This window comes from Nicotiana attenuata, chromosome 12, assembly GCF_001879085.1.
Source record: "Nicotiana attenuata strain UT chromosome 12, NIATTr2, whole genome shotgun sequence".
NCBI lineage: Eukaryota > Viridiplantae > Streptophyta > Magnoliopsida > Solanales > Solanaceae > Nicotiana > Nicotiana attenuata.
This window is the reverse complement of record NC_032000.1, coordinates 31,254,722-31,281,393: the sequence shown is the minus strand read 5'-3', so window position 1 is coordinate 31,281,393 and position 26,672 is coordinate 31,254,722. Positions and strand designations below refer to the sequence as shown.

Below are 26,672 nucleotides of genomic sequence, written 5' to 3'. Positions count from 1 at the left end.
CCCCCAGTGAGCGCGGGTACCCAGTGTGAGTGATATGATGTAGCCCGAGGGGCTGTTGTTGTTTCATATTGTTGCACGAGGGGCTGTTCTTGATCCATGTTTTGCCCGAGGGGCGGTTCTTGATTCAAGTTTTGCCCGAGGGACTGATTACGAGTGATTGTGAGGTAGCCCGAGGGGCTGGTTCTGTTGATATTTTGCCCGAGGGGCGGTATATGGTACATGTTTTGCCCGATAGGCTGTTTACGTTTCTATCATTTTTACTCTATTGTTTTTATCTCTCGTTTGAAACTATTGAAAGTTGTTTTAAAAGGGTCTTACTGAAACTGAGCTTGATTTACGAAGTAAATGATTTCCGTACTGTTTTGGAAATGTACTGCATTTGCTGTAGCGTTGACATGGTTTACGTGTTTTCTTACTGCTCAACTTTCATTTACTTTTATTACTTACTGAGTTGGCGTACTCACATTACTCCCTGCACCTTGTGTGCAGATTCAGGTATTTCTGAACTCGATAGTGAGTGTTGATTGCTCAGTAACAGAGTCATCTGAGTTGGCAAGGTAGCTGCCCGACGTTCGCAGTCCTACTCTTCTCCCTCTTGTCTTCCTTAGACTATTTTAGTATATTTTCAGACTCTTCGTTGTATTCAGACCTTAGTAGATGCTCGTGACTTGTGACACCCCGATGTCGGGCTTGTGTATTTATTCCGCACTGGTTATTTAGACATATACAGTGAGATTTCTTATTAATTAATGGCTTAAAATGACTTTTATTGAAAAATGGTTAATCCGTGAATTGTGTCGGCTGGCCTAGTTTCACGATAGGCGACATCATGACCGGATCGATTTTAGGGTCGTGACATTGATAAAGGTCGAATCTTTACTCAAAAGCCCAAAATCAACCAAAAAGCTAAACCCGGTCCCGCGCCTTGTAACCCGGCAAAACATATAAAATCTGACAACACATTCACTTACGAGTCCAACCATACTAGTTTCACTCAAATCTGGCTCCAAATCGATGTCCAAAACTCAAATATTCGCTTTATGAAATTTTAGACAAAACCCCCCAAATTTCACGTTTGAAATCATCAACCAATTGCCAACGAAGATATTCATGAAATATAATAAAAATGAGTAAAGAACACTTATCCCACTCCTTGTGGTAAAAACCACTTCAAAATCGTCCAAATCCAAGCTCCCCAACTCAAAATATGGCCAAATGAACAAACCCTTGATTTATATGCTTCTACCCAGTTGTTTTGCTTTGTTTCTTGTGCCAAATGATCCCAGCACTCATGTTTGATACCTCCAATGGATTTCTTGTGAAATTCCAGTCAAGTTAGGCTTTTGAATTAATCCATTTGACCTTATAATAAAGGAGATATGTTGGTTTCAATATTTGAAAATAGTGCAGATTTTTAAATACGAATTCAGTGTCAATTTCGTAATTAACCTGAAAAATCTGGCAACCCAATTCTTAGTAAAATGACCATAAATTTCTCATACGATGTCGAAACTTGATGATTCCAGTTGCTATAGTTCCAAAATTACGATATGGATCTAATGCATCAATCAAAACAAAATTTGAAGCTCATTTGCTTAATGTGGTACCATTTATGTTTGAAGAAACGACGTCGGAAAAAAAAGAGCGCAACACAACCCAAACCTATCCAAAACTCATCCGAGCCCGTCGGGACCCCGTCTGAACATACCAAAAAGTCTCATAATATAACATGGACTTAATCGAGGCCTCAAATCACACATAACAACATCAAAACAACGAATCGCACCTCAATTCGAACTTAACTAAACTTTGGACTTTCAACTTCCAAAACTCGCGCCGAAACATTTCAAATCAACCCGGAATGAACCCGAATCTTGCATATAAGTCCCAAATGACATAATGAAACTATTCCAATTCCCGGAACCATAATTCGAATCCTGTATCATCAAAGTCAACTCTCGGTCAAACTTATGAACTTTTCAAACCTTCAAATTTTCAACTTTCACCAATTTATGCCGAAACCTTCTAGAAACATCCAAATACAAATCCGGGTATACGCCCAAGTCCAAAATCACAATCAGGGCCTAACTGAACTATCAAAACTCTAATTCGAGGTCAAGTACTAAAAGGGTCAAAATTGGTCAACTCTTCTAACTTATAGCTTCAATCATGAAATTCATCCTTCCAAATCGATTCTGAATAACCTGAAAACCAAAACCGATGATTCAAACAAGTCATAATATATCATACAGAGTTACTCATGCCCTCAGACTATCGAGCGAAGTGCAAATTCTCAAAATGACTTATCGGGTCATTACAGTTTTGAGTCCCAATATACCATATTGATGATATAATCATGACTAAAGAAAAATAACATATTTTCATGAAAAGGCATGGAGCTTGTCCCACTTGATTTTCTCCATGCTTAAAGTGAATATGATAGCGCTGCATAATAAGTCTAAATGAAGATAAGTGGTTGACCAATGAACGTGGGCGTGCCAAACAACAAAATAATAATAATAATTATTATGGTAATGGTAAAAAGGAGAACAATAAGAGTTTTCAAAATATTCCTTCAAAATGTGAAGGTGATGTTTGCCATCAATGTGGAATGAAAATAATATAGCCAACTTGAGAATTCGACTTGTGATAAGAACTGTAAATGCAAACTCATTCCTGAAAGTGAATGTGAAAATATATACTATGTGATAAATATTATGCATAATAATGTACTATGCATGATTGGATAAATGCTGCAACTCACATCTAAGGGAGATTTGAAATAAATAAAGATAATGAATATTACAAAATAATTACATGAATATGTCATTGGTCGCGTACATGTGGTATGCGAAAAAAATATTGTCATACCTTATAAAATATTATTAAAGGCAAAATTAAAGCAATAAATCATTTTGCTTATGGTAATTTTGACCATGACAATTATTATGATATGATTTTCTGTGTGAAGTAGACATTTACTATATGCGTGGTGTGACAAAAGATCTTGTAGTACAAAAGTAGTTAAGATCTCTAGATGAACTAATTTGTTACTACCCGGGTGAGTGAATATGTTCCTGACATTGATACTGTAGTAAGTCTCACAAGAATCATTTTGAGTTTCAATTATATTAGCCAAAGTGGTTGGCATATTGAGATTATAAATGAAGGGAAGCTTGAATATCTTCAAATTACTATAATCATACAGGGGAAATATAAAAGGTAACCCGACTTTCCTTCTATTTGTACTACACGAGTATAACATGATGATGCAAGCACATGCCACAAGTAAACCAGAAGTTTACTGAAACAAATATTTGTTGGCATGACTCGTTGGCCATCCCGGTTCAATTATGATGCGAAAATTAATTGAGAATTACATTGGCATATATTGAAGAAATAGAAGATTCTTCAAGAATTCTCTTGTGGTGCTTATTCTCATGATATACCAGTTAAGGTTGGGAATTAATCCCTTAATTTCTGGAACGAATAAAGGGTGATAAATATATGGGCCCAGTCACCTGCCATGTGGACTGTTTACTATTGTATGAGCATCTATTCTATGGTCACATGTGCAATTGTTATCAACTTGTAGTTTGGCTTTTGCGAGATTGCTTGCTCAAATTATTAGAGCACAGTTCCAAACTATAAATTATGATGATTTATATTGATAATGATGGTTTAAATCCAAACTGGTTTAGCAGAAATAGTATGCCTCCAATTATAGCTAAACCATTGGTTATGAGAAAACTCCCAAAACGAAATTCGGTATGTGATGTATTATTTAATATACAACAGTACTTGTACCCATCTAGCCAAATTATGATATGTTCTACCTATCACAATTGGTTCATGGTCAGGAACCAAATAATTTCTATCTAGAAATATGAATGTGCTATATGATTTAATTGTTCCATCACATTGCACAAAGATGAGTCTCCAAAAAAGGTTGGGGATATGTCTTGGTGATCCCAACATTAGGGGGAGATAATGGGCAGCTGAAAAAGTGATACGTGGAATGAATTATTATGAATACATATAGATCCTCGTACAAGAAAATATGAACTTGAAGTTTAAGTGATAATTCATTTGCAAATTATTACCAGACGCATTTGCTAACCCTAAGCTAAATGTCATATTTCAGCTGCTAATGCTCCAAATAGAATAACATCTCTGATGGACAAATTTTATGGCATGCATGAAGCGTAGTAAACTAATCGATTCCAAAGTTAAAGCTTCTTGAAGAAGGAGAGGAGAAAATGTTCAAGATGGTCATAATAAGGAGGAAAGTGCTTTATAAGAGCACCATTACATAACACTTTATAAGATCTCATGGGAGAGACTCAGGTACTTGAAAATAATGAGATCTTGATTGTGACGATCCGGCCGGTCGTCTTAAGAATTAACGCCCCGATCCCCTATTAACTGCCTTCCCCGAGTTTATTTCTGCTATTTTGATTTGCCGGGACGTTCGATTTTGAATTTCGGAGAGTTTTGGGACACTTAGTCCCTAAATGAGAGCTTAAGTGTTGGAAAGCTGACCGTAGTCTGAACAGTGTGAAGACGACCTCGGAATAGAAATCCGATAGTTCCGTTAGTTCCGTTGGGTGATTTCGGGCTTAGGGGCATGATCGGATTGTGTTTTGGAGGTCCGTAGCTAATTTAGGCTTGAAATGCCGAAAGTTGAATTTTTGAAATTTCCGGTTCGACAGTGAGATTTTGATCCGAGGATCGGAATGGAATTTCGAGAGTTGCAGTAGTTTTGTTGTGTCATTTGGGATGTGTGTGCAAAATTTTAGGTTATTCGGACGAGGTTTGATAGACTTTTTGATCGACAGCGTAATTTGAGAAATTTGGAGTTCTTAGGCTTAAATCCATGGTTAATTCTAGGTTTCGATGTTGTTTTAGGTGTTTTAAGGATTGGTACAAGTTTGGATAGTGGTTTGTGACTTGTTGGTGCCTTTGGTTGAGGTCTCAGGGGCCTCGGGATGATTTCAGATGGTTGACAGAAAGATTTTTGGAATTGGAGTTGCAGCCTCAGCTATTCTTCTGTCATAACCGCACCTGCGAGTGTGGGACAGCAGGTGCGGAGCCGCAGAAGCGGCGGATTAATCGCAAAAGCGGAAATGAGAAAGGGGGGCCAGAAATCGCAGAAGCGGCATAAGGAACCGCGCCTGCGGGACCGCAGATGCGGAATATGAGGTCGCAGGTGCGAGATTTAACTTTTAAGTGAGAATCCACAGAAGTGGTTCCCCCACCGCAGAAGCGGTATCGCCGATGCGGTTATTGGACTGCAGATGCGGAAATCGCTGGGCAGAACATATAAATTCTTGCCTTTGCAAAATTTAGCCACTTTTCATCTTTTTCAAAACGGGAAGAAGCTTGGGAAGCACTTTTCAAGAGAGATTTTCAGAGGAGTTCATTGGGGTAAGGTCTTTGGTCCCTAAACTCGTTATTGGAATGATCTTTATCAATTTAAGCATGAAAAATTAGGAAAATCAGTGGTAATTGGGGGGTTAGGGCTTGTCTAACTGGAGACCTATGAGTGACGATTTGAGGGACAAATTGAGGTCCGATTTTGGTACTTATGATATGAGAGTGCGAGGTTTCTGTCAATATAAATTTTACCGGATTCCGAGACATGGGCCCGAGGGGCGTTTTGGTCATTTTACATAATTTCGTGTATTAGCTTAGAATTTCTTTGTAGAATCAGTTACTTGAAGTTTTTTTTACATTATGCAATTGAATTGAATAGATTTGGGCCATTTGGAGTCGGATACTCGTGGCAAGAACGTGGTTTCGGATTGATTATTGAGCCGGTTCGAGGTAAGTGGCTTGTCTAACCTTGTGTGGAGGACCTTCCCTTTAGGATATGATATATTTGATAATTGAAATGCCTTGTACGTGAGGTAACGAGGGCGTACTTGAGCTAATTGTTGGAAATCCGGTTTTACTTTAAGTATTTCAATTGAGTTCCTTATTCCTGTTTTATTCTACTTGCGAATTTAGCCTGTAGTTAGTTTAGAAAAGCATGTTTAGTTGATTTAATTGCCTATTTTCTCAAACTGCCTTAATTGCATTACGTGAAGCATGTTAGGCTAGAATTAACTATTTACATGGTACGATATTGAGCATAGTTGAGTATTCTTGTGTTGCTGCTGTGTGCTTTACTTTGGGACTACGAGACGACATCCCGGGAGATCCCTCGTATGTGTTTATGGATTTAGCTGAGATACGGGTTACTAAGAGATCCCTGGCACGTATATTGAGGATACCAAGAGATCCCTAGCATATATTGATGATACCAAGAGATCCTCGGGATACCAAGAGATCCCTCGTATACATTGAGGATACCAAGAGATCCTCAGGATACCAAGAGAACCCTAGTATAGATTGAGGGTACTAAGAGATCCCCGGGATACTGAGAGATCCCCGGTTATACCTTGTGTTCGTTTTAGCCTTTGTTTCGGTTATTGCGTTCCTTACTTTCTCGTATTAAATTCTTATTGTTATCTTTCAACTGCATTGCTTATCTTATTCTGTCATACCTTATATTATTATCTTATCTCAGTAGGGCCCTGACCTTCCTCGTCACTACCCGACCGAGGTTAGGCTTGGCACTTACTCAGTACAGTTGTGGTGTACTCATGCCCTATCTGAGCATGTTTTCATGTGCAGATCCAGGTACTGCAACTCAGTCCTATCACCCATGAGGCGAGGCGACTGCTCTAGCAACTTCGAGGTATATCTGCCGCGTCCGCAGACCGAGGAGTCCCTTTCTATTCCTTCCTTTTAGTATTTAGCCCTTCTGTATTTTTCTGTTCTTGTTAGACATTCCGGAGTTAGAGCTATGTAGTTTTTCTTAGCTTGTGATTCGTAGGTTTTCGGGTCTTGGATTTATGTATTGGTTTGAGAGTTAAACACTGTGTATGCCGAGCGACACTTATAAATGATGTTTATTTTCTCATTTATGTTTTAAATTGTTTTAATTCCGCATATTTGGGTTTTCTTCCGCAATTTAGGCTTACCTAGTCGTAGAGACTAGGTGCCGTCACGATAGTTCACGGAGGGCGAACCGGGGTCGTGACAAGTTTGTATCAGAGCTCTAGGTTCATACGAGTCATGAATCACAAGACGGTTTATTAGAGTCTCGCTGATCGGTACGGAGACGTCTGTACTTATCTACGGGAGGCTATGTAACTGTTAGGAAAAAAATTCCATTTCATTTGATTTCCTTGTCGTGCGAGATTTTGATATCACAATTCTAAAATTCTGTCTTCTATTCTCTCACAGATGGTGAGGACACGTGCTACCCGAGGTACCACCAGTAGTTCCAGTCGAAGCTCAAACACCTGATACGCCTACTGCTACTACTACACCAGCACTTCAGGAGACTGGCACAGTTTATGAGCATGTACACCACTTTGGCTCAGGCAGGGTTGCATCCCCTTGCTGTAGCCACATCCCAGGCCGGGGGAGGAGCACAGACTCCCGCCGCCCGCACTCCTGAGCATCGAGTGCATGTTGATCAGGTCCTAGAGATTATTTCGTTATAGCCCATAGTTCCATATCAGCCCGAGGATAGGGCAGCAACTTCCGAGGATGAGCAGCGGAGGCTTGAGAGGTTCAAGAAGTATAAGCCTCCTGTTTTAAGTGGTTTAGCATCAGATGATGCATGGATTTCTGGATGAGTGCTAGCGTATTCTTCGTACCATGGCTATCTCAGGATTGAGTGGGGTTTCTTTCACAACCTTCCAGCTTTGAGGAGTCGCCTATGAGTGGTGGCGTACTTATGAGTTAGACAACCCGGATGAGGTAGCTTCATTGACTTAGACTCAGCTTTCAGATCTGTTCCTGAGGGAGTATGTTCCTCAGAGCCTCAGGGATGCATGGCGCGCAGAGTTTGAGCATTTGCGCCAGGGTGCTATTACTGTTTCGGAGTATGCTGTCCGTTACACCAGTTTGGCTAGGCATGCACCAGCCTTGGTTTCTACTATTCGTGAGAGGGTTCACCAATTTATTGAGGGGCTTATTCCCAGCATCAGGTCTAGCATAGCTCGTGAGTTGGAGATGGATATTTCTATCAACTGGTGGTGAGCATTGCTTGGAGGATTGAGGGTATGCATGCTAGGGAGAGAGAGAAGAGAGAGGCCAAGAGGTCTCGAGAGTCGGGCAATTATTCTGGTGCCCGTGCCCCAGCTGCAGGTCGTCATGGTAGGAAATATATGAGTCGCCCTGCTCATTCAGCTCTTCCAGCAGCCAGTAGTGCTCCAGCTACTCCTAGGCCTCAGGAGCCTTATTATGCACCTCCAGTTTCTAGTGCGCCTCCTGCGCGGGATGCTTTCAGAGGTCAGTCCAGCAGACCTAGCCTGAGCCAGCCACAACCGCCACGTCCTCCCAAAGCTTGTTTTGAGTGTGGTGACACATGCCATGTGGTGAGGGATTGCCCTAGACTTGGTAGGAGTGCACCTCCACAGACTTCTCAGCCATAACGTGCCCCGCAGAGTTCTCAGGTTATGGTTACAGCTCCAATTGCTACCCCACCTGCTCAGCTAGCTGGAGGTGGAGGTCGGGGAGGTAGAGGTCGCCCTAGAGGGGGAGGCCAGGCCAGATACTATGCCCTTCCTGCTCGTACCGAGGTTGTTGCCTCCGATTCTGTCATCACAGGTATTGTCATGGTTTGTCATAGAGATGCATCGGTTCTATTCGATCCAGGATCCACTTACTCTTATGTGTCTTCTTATTTTGCTCCGCATTTGGGTGTACCACGGGATTCTTTGAGTTCCCCTGTTATGTTTCTACTCCTGTGGGAGATTCTCTTGTTGTGGACCGCGTTTGTCGGTCGTGTTTGGTTACTCTCCATGGTTTTGAGACTAGAGCCGATTTATTGTTGCTCAGCATGGTAGATTTTGATATTATCTTGGGCATGGACTGGTTGTTGCCCTATTATGCTATTCTTGATTGTCACGCCAAAACCGTGACGCTGGCTATGCCAGGTGTACCGCGTGTTGAGTTGATGGGTACTTTGGATCACACTCCCAGTAGAGTTATTTCTTTTCTTAAAGCTTATCGTATGGTTGAGAAGGGGTGTGATGCGTATTTAGCTTATGTGAGAGATGTCAGTATTGATACCCCTTCAGTTGATTCAGTCCCAGTAGTACGGGATTTTCTCGATGTGTTTCCAGCTGATCTTCCAGGCATGCCGCCTGATAGAGATATTGATTTTGGCATTGATCTGTTGCCGGGCACTCAGCCCATTTCTATTCCTCCGTATCGTATGGCTCCTCCTGAGTTGAAGGAGTTGAAGGATCAGTTACAGGAATTGCCGGGCACTAGGGCGAGGCGACTGCTCTAGCGACTTTGAGGTATATCTGCCACGTCCGCAGACCGAGGAGTCCCTTTCTATTCCTACCTTTTAGTATTTAGCCCTTCTGTATTTTTCTGTTCTTGTTAGACATTCCGGAGTTAGAGCTATGTAGTATTTCTTAGCTTGTGATTCGTGGGTTTTCGGGTCTTCGATTTATGTATTGGTTTGAGAGCTAAACACTGTATATGCCGAGCGGCACTTATAAATGCTGTTTATTTTCTTCATTTATGTTTTAAATTGTTTTAATTCCGCAAATTTGGGTTTTCTTCCGCAATTTAGGCTTACCTAGTCGTAGAGACTAGGTGCCGTCACGATAGTTTACGGAGGGTGAACCGGGGTCGTGATATTGATAAGTTATGTATTTATTGAGTGATGATGGAACCGATGCAAAATGATCGTCGGTGATGTTGTTAATATAATGTAGCGCTCAATATTATTAGTATTAACAAGGATCTTGAGCTCAAATTTGTCATGAAATATGGACAGATAAATGACTGGCCACAATAAAATATACGCAATCAAGATTGATTTCACCTGAAAGATGTAAATTTTGATGAATAGTCCCAACACCTAAAAGTATAAAGCACTGGATGTACAAATATGTTCTTGTGCAAAAGGTAAAACAAAAAATAAAGTCGATAAACATAATGACGACTTGTGGCACAAGATTTTTGTAAATATCCTAGCATTAGTTATATGGCGATATGTTCTCCTGCGGTGGATGAAATCATTTTCAGGTTTTAATCTAGCAATACATGAAACACTTGATATGCGTATAATAAAAATCATTGAAGGATTTAAATTGTTCTGAAACATATTAAGTTTTCCAAAATCTTTTGTTAAATAAAGCTTCAACAAATCCTTATATGGACTAGAGCAATCATGACATACATGATTTATTTTTGTGTCTATTGCAATTGGTGCACTAATGTATCTTGCTAGGACCATGAGTATAACAATATGCTAGTGATATATAATTTTATTCCTATATGAAGATATTAGAATACTAGGAACCATTGATATATGTTTGTTTATTCTAACAAATATTGTCAAGGTTTTGTTGGTTATGCGAATGCAGACATTTTTCGAAGTTCGTTATTCAAACAATCTATTTGTATGTGAGGGTACTGCTATATTTTTCTAAGGCACTCAATTATTGATACTTATTCAAGTCATGTCAATATATTAGCAACTAATAAAGCAATCCACTCAACACATAACCGATGTGTGGCTTTTCTTTGAAGAGAAGAATCCAATAATAGTGAAGATGATGATGTTTGCTTATCTCAATTGAAAGAATGATATATTGAAGGAGACAAAATAAATCATATATTTCATCAAATTTCTTTACGAGACACAGTCTTCGTCGAACAGTGAAATAGATGTTCAATAAATTTATTCGCTTGATAATTTGGTGGTTCTGTTCAACGAAGCATGATCAACCTCAACATCTGAGAAGTTGGTATACAGGATCGGAACACATCATCTCGGTAAAATAAATTGATTTTTCCATCAGGGGGAGACAAATATGTGCTATATACTTTTTCCCTTAGCTAAGGTTTTATCCCACTGGGTTTTTCTGGCAAGGTTTTTAATGAGGCAGCAAGTAATGCGTATTACTAGATATGTGTACTGTTTTTAGTGAGGTTTAACGATGCATATTATCTTTGGACATCCAAGGGGAGTGTTATGTATTTAATTATGGTGGATGTCTACTTTTCTCCATTATCTCCATAACTCCCACTACTCTAATACTTGTGGAGTTATGATTGTAACTCCATAACCTCCTTTATGATCTCAAATGTTTAATGACATGTTTATGGTATTCTTTAGTATACCTCTATGTAATACTATAAATAGAGGATGAGAAGTGATATTGTATATGCTTAAAAAATACACTTTTTTTGTTGGAAAGATAGACAATATTATAACATACTAAACAAAATACAGCGTATTAGATTCTTGGATGCATACAAGGCATCCGCTGTACATAGATAGAGCTAGGTGCATGGTCTCCCAGTTGGGAAATAGTACTAGTATTAAAAGTAGTAGCTACCAACATGTTTCTACTATTACACATACTAGATAAGCTAGATACACTAGAGAGAGACTGTGTAACATTCCTAGTAAACTGCCGAATCATCCTGCTGTAGAGCGTGCCCTGGTGATCTTGTTCATAACAAAACATAGGAAAAGGTGGTGGTGTCCCAAAAAGTAGGCAGTGCTCCTGTACATGTGTTGCTCCATATTTAGCTAACCTATCTGCTACACAATTCTGCTCTCTGTAGATAACTTGTACTGATGGACTACCAAGTAGTTGGAGCAATGACCTGCAGTCATTAATGAATCGAATATTGATTAATACGTAATCGATCGAACACTACTTGAAAACGGCTCTTCTGCTCCGAAACGGACTGTTCCAAATGTTCCTGGAAATTCTTGCCATTGCCTGTGCATCCGTCTCAATGATTATTGGTGTGAGCTGTTGTTGGACAACAATTTGTAATCCTTTGAGGAGTGTAAGAAGTTCTATTTGTATAGTGGGGCCTGCTTTTAAGGACCCTGCAAAGCCTATAATCCAATTGCTTTGATGGTTGCGGATAACTCCGCCAATACCATAGTTATTTTGAGCCGGGTAGCAAGATTCATCAATATTTAATTTATAAGGAGTATGATTTGGTGGATGCCATTTGATATAGATAGGAGACTTTGAATTCTTCTTAATTGAATGATCAGTTAAAAAGTAATATTCAGCCACCCTTGATAACAGTGAAGGCAGATGCAAATCAATTTTTTGATGTTCATAAAGAAACTTATTCCTTTTAAGCTAAATTTCCCATAATGCAAAAGGAATCATAATTGTATAAGGGATGTTGTGAGGTATCGAAACTAGTGGGGTATGTATAAGCTTATACAACCAAGTCATAATCTCAGTTTGGGGAATTGCTAATGTGCTCTTTGGAGTTGGTATTCTAAGGGATTTCCAAAGAAGTAGAGTGTTAGCACAATGTTGAAATAAATGACTAATTGTTTCAGTGTCTTGATGACACAGTTGACAAGTTGCGGAATTGGTAATACCTAATCGTGTAAGATACACAGCGGTTGGGAGTCTGTCATGGCAAATTAGCCAAAGAAAAAAAGATATTTTAGGGGGAATTGGAAGTTTCCAAATCCACTTGTACGAGTTAGTTATGCATGTATCCTTAGGTTTATAAAAAGTAATTAGATACTTATACATTGAGTTAACTGAGAAGGTACCATTCTCTGTTAAATTCCAGTAAATTTTGTCATAGGATGTGGGTACAATTGGCATATAAATATTATTAATAAGGGAAATTATAAGCGGGGGTAATTCAAAAGGTATGTTATCTAGATGTCAGCTATTATTGTGATAATAGTTAGAAACTAATTTATTTTTCTCAAATTGAGGCATAGGTCCATAAATGTAGTTCCTAATTATTAAATTATGCTTGAGCCAGGGGTCATTCCAGAACCTAACATGTTGTCCCGTTGAAATATTCCATTTATAAAATATATGGAAAGAATAAGAATCTCGCCTTTGTTTCTCTCTATATCTTTTAGCTTGTTTTTTCTTGTTCTATATCGTTACTTTAAGCTTAGTTTAATAACGCGTTATCAGTACGAAGTCTCTGACCTCAAGGTTGAATTCCACTTCTTGTGAGGTATAACTCGATGATCTATTGTCAAAATTATCAAGCCTAATAATTCTTTTGGATTTCGATATCAAATATACAAATGAGTATATTCCGCCGAGTGAATGTTGGTTCCTTTATTTTTGTTTTGTTGTGATGTTTCATCATAATATAAACTTGAACATCATTTTTGTTCATGAATATAGTATTGTTAAACTTTCATGAACAAAATAATAGGTGGCATGTTGTAGACTAAAAAATCTACAAAAATTATACTTTATTCTGTATGCTTATGGTTTAACCTTATAATACGATTTTATTAGTTTACTGTCAAATATAATATAATAATAATAATACTACTCGTAACTATTTTATTTTAAAAGATAAAATATTAGTACAAGAAGTATATACTACACCAAATTAATCTGTGCTCCTCCTACTGCCCGAGAGATGGCCGGTGCTACAGGGAATGTGCCAGCCTGAGTAACACTCTCCATAAGGCCCATTAGACGGACCAAAGCATCCTGAAGTACCGGGGTAGCTATGAACCCCTCCGAAACCTGAGCTGGCCCTGTTGGAACGGTCTGGGCCGAAGCCTCCTCATCAAACTCTACCTGAGGCTCCGCTGCTAGTGCTGCTGCTCGAGCTCTGGGCTGAGCCCTACCCCTGCCTCAGCCTGTAGCACGGCCTCGGCCTCGTCCTCGTCCTCTGCCCCTCGTAGGAGCTGCCACTGGGGGCTCGGGCTGCTGATCAATTGATGAAGCGGTATGCGTTCTCGCCATCTGCGAAGGAACAGAGTGCAGAGTTCAATCAGCATTGAGAGATCAAATCGCATGACAAAGAAGAATAGAAGTGAAATTGTTCCTAACTCTGTAACCTTTGAGGGATAAGCACAGACGTCTTTGTACCGATCCCTCAGACACTACTACGCTTGTCCGTGAATTGTGAGACCTAGGCAACCTAGTGCTCTGATACCAACTTGTCATGACCCGAATTTCCCACCGTTGGGAATGTGATGGCGCCTACCATCGCACTCGCTAGACAAGCCAACGTTAGAGTTCTATTCACCTTTTTCCTTTAATGTTTATAATAAGAATTTAACAAAACTAAATCAACGGAAATAAAAGCGGAAGTACATAGTTAACCGATTATCCTTATACTATTAACAAACCGAAACAGTTACCACCCAGAAACTAGTGTCACAACCCACGAACATTCTATGAATATCTACAAGTATTGGTCTGAAAGAAAAGTACATCTGTCTCGAAAGAAAATAAAACAGAATTGTAGAACATAGGAGGGGACTCCAGGGCCTGCGGATGCCTGCAGGACTACCTTGGGTCTCCTAGACGAATGCTTTCAACCGACCTCTCGATCAGCCACAACCAGCTCCAAAATCTGCACAGAATGTGCAGAGTGCAGTATCAGTACAACCGACCCCATGTACTGGTAAGTGTAGAGCCTAACCTCGATGAGGTAGTGACGAGGCTAAGGCGGGGCATTTACAATATAACCTGCATACAGTAACTTGCAGTAAAATAAATACGGAACTCATTTATCTTGCCAGTACTCAGCAATAACCAATCCTTAAGAGAGTTACAATGTTATAGAGTAACATCACAGCAGAGCAAGAATACATAAACAACAAAACGATGCGGCGCGCATCCCGATCCCACCATATAATCAGTAACAATATGAACATTCACCCTTGTTCCTCCTTGTTGCGGCGTACAAACCGATCCCACCATATCAGTACCAATCACACAATAAGAATAGAAATTTCACAGTTTAGCTCAAAAACCCTCACAATATTTAAACCTCAAACCAAGTCAAATAGAAGACTATACAATTATGAAATCTCACTCTGTTATTACTACACAGCGAGACCAACAAAAATGTATCATGAAACACCAATAAAAACGTATACCAATAATGTAACACAATGAAACTACGGAACAATTAATATCTTCAATATATGAAACAACATCTAGCAAGAAGCAATTAGACATGGAAACATCAATAAGCATGTAGCAGTTAAGACAGGAAGACAATGAATTAGAAACGGGGAAGGGAACAGGCTAAACAAATAATTTGGTGACGCATAGGTACTCGTCACCACACCTATACACCATGCACATGGAATTTCACATAGCAATTAAGTCAGGGATCCCTAATCCCTCAAGTCGAAGTTAGACCAAACACTTACCTCAATCCAACGGGAACTCAAAGCTCAATTACTGCTTTACCTCTCGATTGCACTTCCAATCCACTCGTATCTATTCATAATTAACTTAATAACATCAATTATAGCCAAAAAAATTAATTCCAATGCACAATTATAGATTCCCCAAAACGTCAAAAACCGACCTTGGGCCCGTTTGGTCAAAACCTGAAATTCGAACCAAAACTCGATTACCCATTCACCCCCGAGCCCGGATATACAATTGGTTTTTGAATTAGACCTCAATTTGGGGTCTAAATCCCCAAATTTCGAAAACCCTAAGTTCTACCCAAAAATTTCCAATTCCACCATGAGAACCCTAGATTCTAGGATGAAATCTTGTGAAAAGAAGTAAAATATTGAAAGAAATGAGTTAAGAATCATTTACCTATGATTTGGGGAAGAACTAGCCTTTAGAAAATCGCCTCTGGAAGTTTATGTTTTGAAAAATGGGAGAATGAATGAAAAATCCAGTCTAAGTCCAAAGTTATCAACTGTAGATGTCGCATTTGCGACCTGAGCTTCGCATTTGCAAAGCTCGCAAATGCGAGAAAGGAATCCCAAATGCGAACCCCTCGCAATTCTGCTGCCTTCGCAAATGTGAAGTCCCATTCGCAAATGCGAACAATGGACTTCTGCAAATGCGGCCTTTTCCTTCGAAATTGCGAAGTACCCAGTCCCCTCCCATGCTCACAAATGCGAACATTGCCTCGCATTTGCGAGCCAGACCTTGCATTTGCGAGATCTGCAGACCTGAACACACCAGCAAATTTTTCTTAAGTCCAAATCACTTTGTAGCCTATCCAAAACTCACCCGAGCCCTCGGGGCTCCAAACCAAACATGCACGCAAGTTTTAAAACATCATACAAATTTGTTCGTGCGATCAAATCGCCAAAATAACATCTAAAACTACGTATTTAACACCAAAACACATGAAGTTTTCAAGATAGTTTCAAAACTTCTATGTTCTAAACCCAAGGTCCGAATCACGTCAAAGAAACTCAGTTTTTGACCAAATTTCACAGACATGACTTATATATTATATTAAACTTGTACCGGGCTCCAAAACCAAAATACGGGCTCGTACCAATGAGATCAAACATTAATCAATTTCTTTAATTCCTTGGATTTTCAGTCTTACAATTTTCATCTAAAATTTATTTCTCTGGCTTGGGACCTCGGAATTCAATTACGGGCATACGCCTAGATCCCATATTTTACTATGGACCTATCGGGACAGTCAAAACATGGGTCCAGGTCCGTTTACCCAAAACGTTGACCGAAGTCAATAAAAATCAACTTTTTAGGCCAAAAATTATTATTTCATCATTTTTTTCCACATAAAGGCTTTCCGGAAAATATGCCCGGACTGTGCACGCAAATCAAGGAGAGATAAAATAAGATTTTAAGGCCTCGAAATACGGAATCAGGTTCTAAAATAGAAGATGACCTTTTGGGTCATCACAGATACTCTTTCTTTTCTTATTTCTATTTATCTATCTTTAGTAGTTAGTGTTCATTAGCTTCTTTATTTTTCTTTAGTCGTTATTGTTCATTAGATTCTTTATTTTTCCACTTTAGTTATTGTTTTGTTAGGTAGCTTCTTCGTATGCTTTCATAGATAATAAATCTTTGGTTTTTTCAATGCTACGGTTCTTTCCAAAGGTAATTTTTGTGTGAACCGGGTGACTCGTCCCAACGATGGGTGGCGTGACAACCTTCTTAAGGGAATGAGTCTATTTTTGTGTTGAGGTAATAATAACAGTAGTAGTAATGAATAAAAAGGCCTAATCAAGTCATTCTCACAGAGTTAATCATGCTTCATTTGGTACCAACACACTTAACTACGTGCTTATGGTTAAAGACAAGGTTTTGAAAGAAAGAGGTCTAGTTTGTGACTTTGAGACTCTTGAGTTGACTTTGTTCGTCATCGAGTGGTTTATTGGACCATAGAGATCTTTAATCTTGAATGTGGTTGTTGTACGTTCTCGACTCTATCCTTTTTTACGATCTATTTGCATGAGGGGTGAGATGAATTATTGCTAGTCCAAGTATCCATGCGAATGGTCTAGAACTTGCCCCGAATGTGCTTCAAGGCAAAATCATAAGTTTTGTTTGGTTCGAGAAGTGATTGTAGGATTTCCTTGGCCCGTTTGAGCTTTCTATTGCCAAACAATGTTGTTATCCCTAGTCATCCCCCTTTGAGCCTCTAGCCTTTCTCATTTAATAACTATGTTATCAGCCTTTACCCGTTTTGCCGTGATCCTCTCTAGGCACCCTGACTTTCCTTAACACTCTTGTGAAATACGTGGCTTAAAGAATAAGTTTGGGGGAGAGATGAGGAATTTGAAAAAGGTATCAAGGCACAAAAAAAAAAGAGAAAAGAAATGATCTCTATGAAAAGAGAATGCAAGAAAAGAAAAATAACAAAAAAAATACAAAAAAGAGAATAAGTGGATGGGTTGATGGATTTGAAAAGAGGTAATGATCCCTAAAATGAGCATAAAAGGTAGAAAAAGAATAAAATGAACAAGAAAGTGTGATGTCTAGTCTCTCTAGCCCCCAATAAAAAGAAAATGCCTTTAAGAATTTGTAATTGTGAGCCAAGAAATGAAAATATGGAGTGCTTAATGAAAAGTGTAACCACTTACCCATTTGGTATCCTACCCTAATCCAAAAGACTTCATTACAACCCGAAAGAAGTCCTACTTGATTTTGAACCGGGTGAGCTTACATTAGTGGTGATTTACATGAGAGGCAAGCATATGGTACTTGAAGCCGCACTTGTGACATTCTCTTGTGAGAGATGAGTGAACCTTTCATGAGTCTTAAGATTGATGCGAACTTTTTAAGTGAGCTTGGAAAATGGAAGCTACATGAGGAAGAGTTTGGAGTCCACCATGACCTACATGATAGAACAAGAGTTCTTGATGAGTAAAGTCAGTCTTGAAGCTCAAATGTCACAATAGAACTATATGTGCATGAATGTTTGCCTTGTTACCTTGTTTATAATGCATGAGCAGTGTGTGTAATTGTTTGTCCCAAATGAGTATGAAAGGCTCATCATTGACTCGCTAAAATAACGTTTAACTTTGAGAAAGTGAGAACTAATCTATTTGCTTGAGGACAAGCAAAGACTTAAGTTTGGGGGAGTTGATAAGTGTGGATTTTGACCACTTATTAATTGTATTAGTCCAAAAGTATTGATTTATGTTTTTAAAACTAATTAAAGTATGCAAATTGCAGGAATGTTGGAAATTTGGGCTCTCGTGAAGAAATCCGACTCAAAAAGGAATGTTCTGACTCACAAGGCAAGAAGGGGCGCAGTACACAAGAAGTGCGATACGCAAAGGTATTTCTGCGGCTGCAGAAGAAAGTGCGGACCGCAGAATTCCCTCAGCGGCTACAGAACTAGTGAAGAAGCCCGGTAGGCTTTAAGCAGATGTGCGGACCGCACATGAATTGAGCGGCCGCAGAACAGGGTTTGCACTGACAAAAATTCAAATGTTCAGAGAGTGTGCGAATGACCAAGACACGAAGCCTTTCTTGAAGTGCCGACCACACAAGAATTGTGCGGCCGCAGACCAAATTGTGCGGCTTCAGAATCCAAGTCCTTGCAAGCTGAAGCAATATGCGGATCGCACATGGAATTGTATGGCCGCAGAACCTCCCGATGGGCATTTTTGTTAGGGATTTTTGGGCCACTATAAATAGACGAGAATCACATTTTTAGGTTAAGTTTTGAATTTTGTGCAACTGTAGCCATCGTATTTTTCTATTTTAGGAAGTTTGTGACTATTTTGGGATTTAAACATCATATTTTATCAATTTAATATTAGATTATGAGTTTAATTAGTATTTCTTCATTGTTTTCTTTATTTTCCACTATGAGTAGCTAGACTCTAACTAGGGTTCTGACCCAACCCTAGTGTAAACCTTATGGGTATTTAAGTTAATATTTGTTTATGATTGAGTGTTGATTATTTAGCCTTATTTATGCTTTAATTTTAGAATTAGTGGTTGCAAACATTGGTTCATGCGTTTTTGACTTGGCCTTTACTTGAGAAATATAGACTTAGTCTAGGATAACTTGGCTAACAAGAAATTGGATTAATTAAGATTTGATTAGCCTAATTAAAGGATTTGAATTAGAGATAGAAAAAACCCGACTTGAGCTCTTATCAACTATTTAGCTCGATACCCATTTAGGCTTGAGAAACTCAAACTGGACAAAATCACTCTATGACCGAGAGGTATTGAGTGGGTAACTTAGAGTTGAGAGCTATAATACACCCTCGATCAATAAAACAAGCATTAATGTACTTAACCCATTGGGCAAATACCTAGGTGAAGGTCACATCTCTAGTAATTTTAAACATTTGGCAAAAACAACAAAAATTAATCATTTGCTTTCTAGTTTCTTCTCTTTAGTTTATAATTGTTAGTGATAATTTAGAAGTAGAAAACAAAACCCGTTGTTTGGAACCGCAATTTAGTTATTTTATTTGCTCTCATCAAGGGTATACCTCTAACACCCATATTAAACTCCTTATTGAAATCGACCCCGACTCTGGTTGGGTATTATTCTTCCAGCGACCGTTTTCACTCATTATTGAGTGTGGATTGGACATGGATCACAGGTTCATAGAGGAACCATATAGCGAGAGAGTAGTCCCATACTCCATACCAAAAACCTTCAAAATGCCACCGTATCTCAGAATATACGATGGAACAACCTACCTTGAAGATTACGTGACTCATTACGTCACCGCCGTGAAGGGCAACGATCTCACCAAAGAACATGTGTCCTCTATTTTGCTAAAGAAGCTTGGCGAAACCGTTACTAGGGGGCGTTAACATGGTATTCACAGCTACCAACCCATTCCAAAAAACCTTCTAAGAAATGGCCTACAAGTTCGTGATGGCACACGTCGGGGCCAAGAAAGCCGAAATATGAGTAAAAGACATCTTCGCTATCAGGCAATTTGTAGGAGAGGGGCTGAGGGACTTCCTCGCCCGATTCAACAGGGTAAGGATGACCTTACCAAATGTGTCCCAAGGGATGATAGTCGCAGCCTTTTAGAACGGGTTGAGTAGAGAGGGTTCAAGGACCAGAAAGTTGCTGAGCCGGCTGATATAGTATCTCCCAACCATTTGGGATGAAATCCATAATGCTTACTGTGCCTAAGTCCGAGCAGATGATGACGACCTTAACGGACCAACTCAACGGCTCATCTCAGTGCAAGCCGAGCTCAGGAGAGAACGAACAGATAACATAAAGAGTGATCACCCAGTCTTTACGGCCAAACAAGGAACGACATCAGCCTTATGTCAGGGCCCCTACCCCTCCTTTTGGATATTAATATTAGCTAACTTGTCTTTTGGATATTAATATTAGCTAAGATTGACTATACTTTATTAAATCTAATTGGTTGAGCCCAGATCTAAATTTTGGGTCAAACAACTAATTTTCTGGAAAAATTATTTTATGAATATATTTTTCATCGTATCAAACACATCTATAATACACACACATTAATCTATGCCTATTGTTGCAAAGAAATTAAGTACCATGTATTCTGCATCCACTAATTTAAATTTCTGAATCCATCTTCGAAGGAATCAGGATTTAGGGGATATTAGTGGTTGCACACCACGACTACATATTCTCTAATTTCAAGAAGACTAATATTTTCGTGTTTCCAACTACTACATACAGAACTGTTTAGCTTAATGAGTTAAGATTGAAAGATTTTTAGTTCTTCTTGGACTTTGTCTCCACTCCAGCAATATTCTATTTCGCAGCTTGCTGCTTTACGAGGATTGTTCATGCAACTAGCGGACTTCATTTGGAGTTCCCTCTGATTGTGTCAAGCAGATTGCACATTGATAGAAAGGTAAAAATAGATACTAGTAAAAGGAAAAATGTCATATTCAAGCTACACATCTATGAGGATATTATGTATTAAGAAATCACTTCAACTGTATGATCTGAAACATGAGTTTTCTGCATCACAATCATCCTAAGAATAGTATACCCGTAATCTATCCATATCTATCTATCTATTTATATATATATAAAAGAGAGACACAAGGAGATGATGTGGCACCTTCATTGAGCAGGATTTTAATTTATCTTTTTTCTTGATTTTTTCCTCATTTATTTCCATTTAGGTGCTTAGAATACCCAAGAATGAAAAGTCACGTATTTAGTGAAAAGTCACGTATTTAATTCTCCTAATTAGCGTCCCTCTCCTTTTCTTCTTTCTTCAACTTGCCAGTTAACCGCCATCTCTTAAATTCATAAAAGCTCCTATTCGTACCGGATGCATAATTACATGTATATATATACCGTGCCTCTTGATGGACAATGGAGAGACATTTTCAGCAAATTTTATAAGGACCTTGGTTCTCCATTTCACCATAAAAGACATTATCTGATCTAATATTAGGTGTCACATTGATGTTAACAATTCTTACGCATCGTACAGATAAGCATGATCAACGGTACAAAATTCTATCTTTTTCCTTTTCTTTGCTTCTTGGATTATAAGATTTACACCAAAGACTACACAACTTTTTCTAACATATAGTAAAAGAGCAGTTATTGGAGAGGATGGAGAAGATAGAGTCAGTGCTCTACCAAGAAACGTTGTAGATTCATCTTTATTCCTTTTTCCCAGCCTCCAAATTAATGTCTTTCTCCACTTTTTTCTTCATTTACTCACTTATTGTTTGGTTGGCCAAGCTGCAAAAATCAGCTTATTTTGAGAAGTATTTTTTTAAAATAGACTTTTAGTGAGAAGCAGTCTGTGTCTGGCTAATTAATTTGAAAAGCACTTTTGAGCAGCAATTAGTATTTGACAAAACTTTTAAAAACTATTTTTAAGTGTATTTTTCTCAAAAGTGCTTTTCAAAAAAGTGTTTTTGAAGAGAACTATTTTTTCTGCTTCTGCTTCCCCTTAAAAGCAGGGGAGGAGGTACAGTAGTGGGTGCGGGTTCGGGCGAACCCAGTGACTTTTTCCGAAACCCTGTATTTGTATTGAAAAATTTACCACATCTATATAAATATATCATGCTGAACCCAGTAACAAAGGAGGTCTGGATTCAATGGTAATGTTTGTTGGTTCGCTGGAAAAAGATGTGGAATCGATTCCCGTTTAAAGCGGTATTTTATTTCGTCTTTTTTATATTTTTTCACAAATCAAACGAACGACAACGTTTTCTTCACTTTCCTCTCAACGGGCACTAAATAACATTATTTAATAAATAAAACATAACGTGTTTTCTTTCTAATAAACAAAGAACAGAAGCTTCCCAACTTTAAGCACAAACGTTTCTTCCAATTCCCAAATCAAAAAAGGCTAAGGTTCTGCTGCCTCTGTTGATTGACAACCACTGGTACTACAATCTGCGTCTGCCTCCAACTCTCTATTGTGTATCAGTGTATGCTCTTTCTCCATTAAAAGTTAGACCCTTCTTAGTTCTTCCTTCTTCAATTCTTATTTTTTTATTTTTTGCTTCATATTTTTATCTTATATTTGATAATTTATGCAAAATTTAATTTTTAATCTTTGATTTTTATCGGGAATTCAGTTTACATAAATTAGCTGCTCTTATGCTGTTATGCATAGAGGAAAATAGGATTATTTACTTGAAAATAGGAGTGTGGGTTCGCTGGAAGGAATTTTATTTTAGGACTAAAGTTATGAATAATTTTATAAGTCCAACTATTCGGAATCTAACAGGATTATTTACTTTGTCTAATAGTTGATGAGATTTTCTATCAAAGAATTCCATAAGTAACTGAATTAATTGATTGAATGTAAGCTCAAGTTAGAGAATTGGTAATTCAACATCAACAACTTAACAGGCCACGTAAATTGATTGACTGTAATCTTTGATTCTAGGGTTGTCCCACAATTTGACCTCTATTCTCTTTGTCAATTTATGGGAACTAGCTAGCTAGACTAAGTTTTTAAATTCTTGGGAACAAACCATATTATAGTTTACAAATTGAACTATGTAAAAGGAGATAAAGAATAGTTTGTTATATCATTTTGAAACATACAACTTCAAGTAAATTTGTGTTTTGTGATTTTTAGGGTTTTTTAGCAAAAGTCAATATGATCACGAGTTTTTATAAAGCTCAAGCTTCTGCAGCTTCTTCTAGCTCTCCTTTGACAAGTTCTTCATGTCCAGTTATTAATAACAATATTAATCCTTTTCAAGCATCGGATAAAGTGAGGGATTATGAGCCCGATCCTGCTAAAAGAAAACCAATTTCAGAATATCCTCCTAATTTACGTGACCGTGTAAGGAGAAATTATATATAAAATGGATCTTTTCAACCTCGTGGTTTTGTCTTTCCAAAAAGAGATTTTGGGGGAATAATGCGTCACTTTAATCCTGAATGATTTAAAACTTCATGTTCTCAATGGTTAGAATATAGCATTAAACAAGATGCAACATTTTATTTATGTTGTTACTTGTTTAAAAATGAGGTTGGAGGATATGGAAAAAAAGTAGGTGATGCTTTCACAACCGATGGTTTAGAGATTAGAATAAAGGTTTAGAAAGACTTAAATCACATGTGGGTGACGTGAGTAGTGTTAATAATTGATGTTTCAAGATGATGCTAGATTTATTGAACCAAACACAATCCATTCTAACTTCTTTGTACAAGTAATCTGAAAAAATTAAAAGTGAACATCGAGTTCGTTTGAATGCTTCAATTGATGAGGTATCTTTTGAAAGAAGAAATTTCTTTTCGGGGCCATGATGAGAGTGTAACTTCTACTAGAAGAGACCATTTCTTAGATCTCTTAAAATGGTATACATATAGGAAGGAAGATGTGAAAAATGTGGTATTAGAAAAAGCTCCAAAAAATAACACCATGACTTCTCCTGATATTCAAAAAGCTATTGTGAATTCTTGTGCAAAAGAAACGGTGAAAGCAATTATTGAAGACTTCAATGGGGATTTGTTTTGGTATATTAGTTGATGATTCTAAGGATGTCTCTCGTAAGGAACAAATGGCTCTTGTTCTACGATATGTCAATAAAGAGGGTGAACTTATTGAGCGATTCATTGGTCTTGTTCATGTTAAAGGTACAACTACACATGCATTACAAAAAGAAATGTATTCTTTGCTTTTACAACATTCATTGAGTTCATCTTTAATATGGGGACAAGGGTATGATGGAGCTAGTAACATGCAAGGAAACATCAATGGTCTTAAAACTTTAATTCTGAAAGATAATCCTTCGGCACATTGCATACATTATTTTGCTCATTAGCTGCAACTGACTCTTGTAGCTGTTGCAAAGAAACACCATGATGTAAATAAATTTTTTGACATTCTTGCTAATGTTTTGAATGTTGTTGGAGGTTCTTATAAGCGTAGGGAGATGCTTAGAGATGATCAAGATGAAAAATTAGATAAGTTATTAGTGCTTGGTGAAGTTCATACAGGAAGTGGATTAAATCAAGAACTTGGGCTTCAAAGATCAGATGATACCCATTGGGGATCTCACTTTAAGACATTGTGTAACTTTATTTCTTTATTCTCATAGATTGTTCATATACTTGGAGTTCTTGCAAATGAGGGTTCAAATTATCAGGAGAAAGCATTAGCCAAAAGTCTAGTAGAAGATATAAGATCTTATGAGTTCATTTGTATATTACATTTGAAGTTAAAACTATTGGCAATTACATATGATTTGAATATGGCCCTACAAAAAAAAAGATCAATATATTGTAAGTGCAATGAAACTTGTTGATTTCACAAAGAGGCAATTACAAACAATGAGAGAATCTAAATGGAATTCTTTGATAGAAGATGTCTCTTCGTTTTATGATAAGAATGGTATTGTAATCCCAAAAATGGATGAGAAGTACGCACTTGGAAAGTCGAAGCGTAAAAGCTCAACCGTTACATATTCCAATCATTTGTACGTAGAGGTTTTTTGGTGCTGCTATTGATTTGCAACTTTCGGAGCTTAACAGGCGTTTTAGTGAAGTGAATACTTCTCTGGTTCTTGGTATGGCTAGTTTGAGTCCCGATGATTCTTTTGCGAATTATGATAAAACAAGATTATAAAACTTGTTACATATTATCCAAATGAGTTCACTGCTTCTAAACTTGAAGATCTTAGTTATGAGCTTGACAACTATATTGACTATGTGCGAGAAATGGACAATGCATTCTCTAACTTGAAACGGCTTGGTGATCTGTCAAAGACATTGGTTAAAACAGATATTCACAAGTCATGGGGACTTGTTTATTTGCTTGTGAAGCTGCGTTTGATATTACATGTGGCTACTGCAACGGTTGAAAGGGCTTTTTCTTCAATGAAGTTTATTAAAAATGATTTGTGAAGCAGGATTGGTGATGACTTTTTGAATGATTGTTTAGTTTGTTTTATAGAGGATGAAGTATTTGAAAGTGTATCTAATGATGCGATCATTGATCCTTTTCAAAACATGACAACTCGTCGAGTGCAATTGAAATGATAATGTTTATATTCAAATATTGTGTTTGTCTTTCGTTACTTTTTAAATATATATTAAATATCGATATTAATTCTTTAGTCAGTTTGATATTGTATATTAATTTTAGGTTATAGTCTTATTTTAAATTTTAGAACTCACACACTCCAAATCCTAGCTCCGCCTCTGCTCAAAAGTACTTTTTTTTTCTTCCAAAAGCTTGGCCAAACACTTCAGCTTTAAAAAAAATATTTTCTGAAGGAAAAAAAAAAGTACTTCTAAAATTGGAGAAGCTTGATCAAACATGCTATTATATGACTGTCTCTTCCTATTAATTAATCTACGTTTATGCTTGCATTTCAGCATTTGTCTTAGAAATTCTTATATTTGTGTACTACAGCATAATCGTAATTGCACATATATTTCATAAAGCATATCCTAACACGCTTAATTTGATATAGAAAAGCCTTATTTACATGTACGAACGTTGGTCAGGTGGGTCTTTTTTTTTCCAATCGGTCATGCATATAATAATCTCACTTTTGTTTATACCTATAACTCTTCTATATTTTAGGATCTTTCTTCAACAGATTATTTGAATCATGCAAGATATATTATAAAGAAGAAGTTCACATCAAGAAGAGAAAAAGTAGAATTAGGGTGTGTTTGGTATGAAGGAAAATATTTTCTGGAAAATGTTTTCCTATTTTTCCATGTTTGGTTGGCTTAAATATTTTGGAAAACATTTTCCTTATCAATTCATTTTCCTCCAATTGGAGGAAAATGTTTCCTCATCAAAAGAAGGGAAAACATTTTCCAAAGCTCCTTCTCAACCTTGCTCACCCTCACCAACCCACTCCACCCCCTCTCCAAAAATAAGTTTTTTTTTTTAAAATTTCAATTTTTCCGTTACCATCCACCCTACTATCCCCTCCAAC

At 37.8% G+C, this 26,672-nt stretch overlaps 1 protein-coding gene across 1 annotated transcript; it reads left to right on the top strand.

The window, feature by feature from the left end:
• On the top strand, positions 24,219–25,623 carry LOC109236001. The gene is made up of 5 exons (XM_019402239.1): positions 24,219–24,354; positions 24,562–24,707; positions 24,819–24,890; positions 25,205–25,286; positions 25,394–25,623. Exons 1-5 carry the CDS (start codon positions 24,219–24,221, stop codon positions 25,621–25,623), a joined length of 666 nt encoding a protein of 221 aa, XP_019257784.1.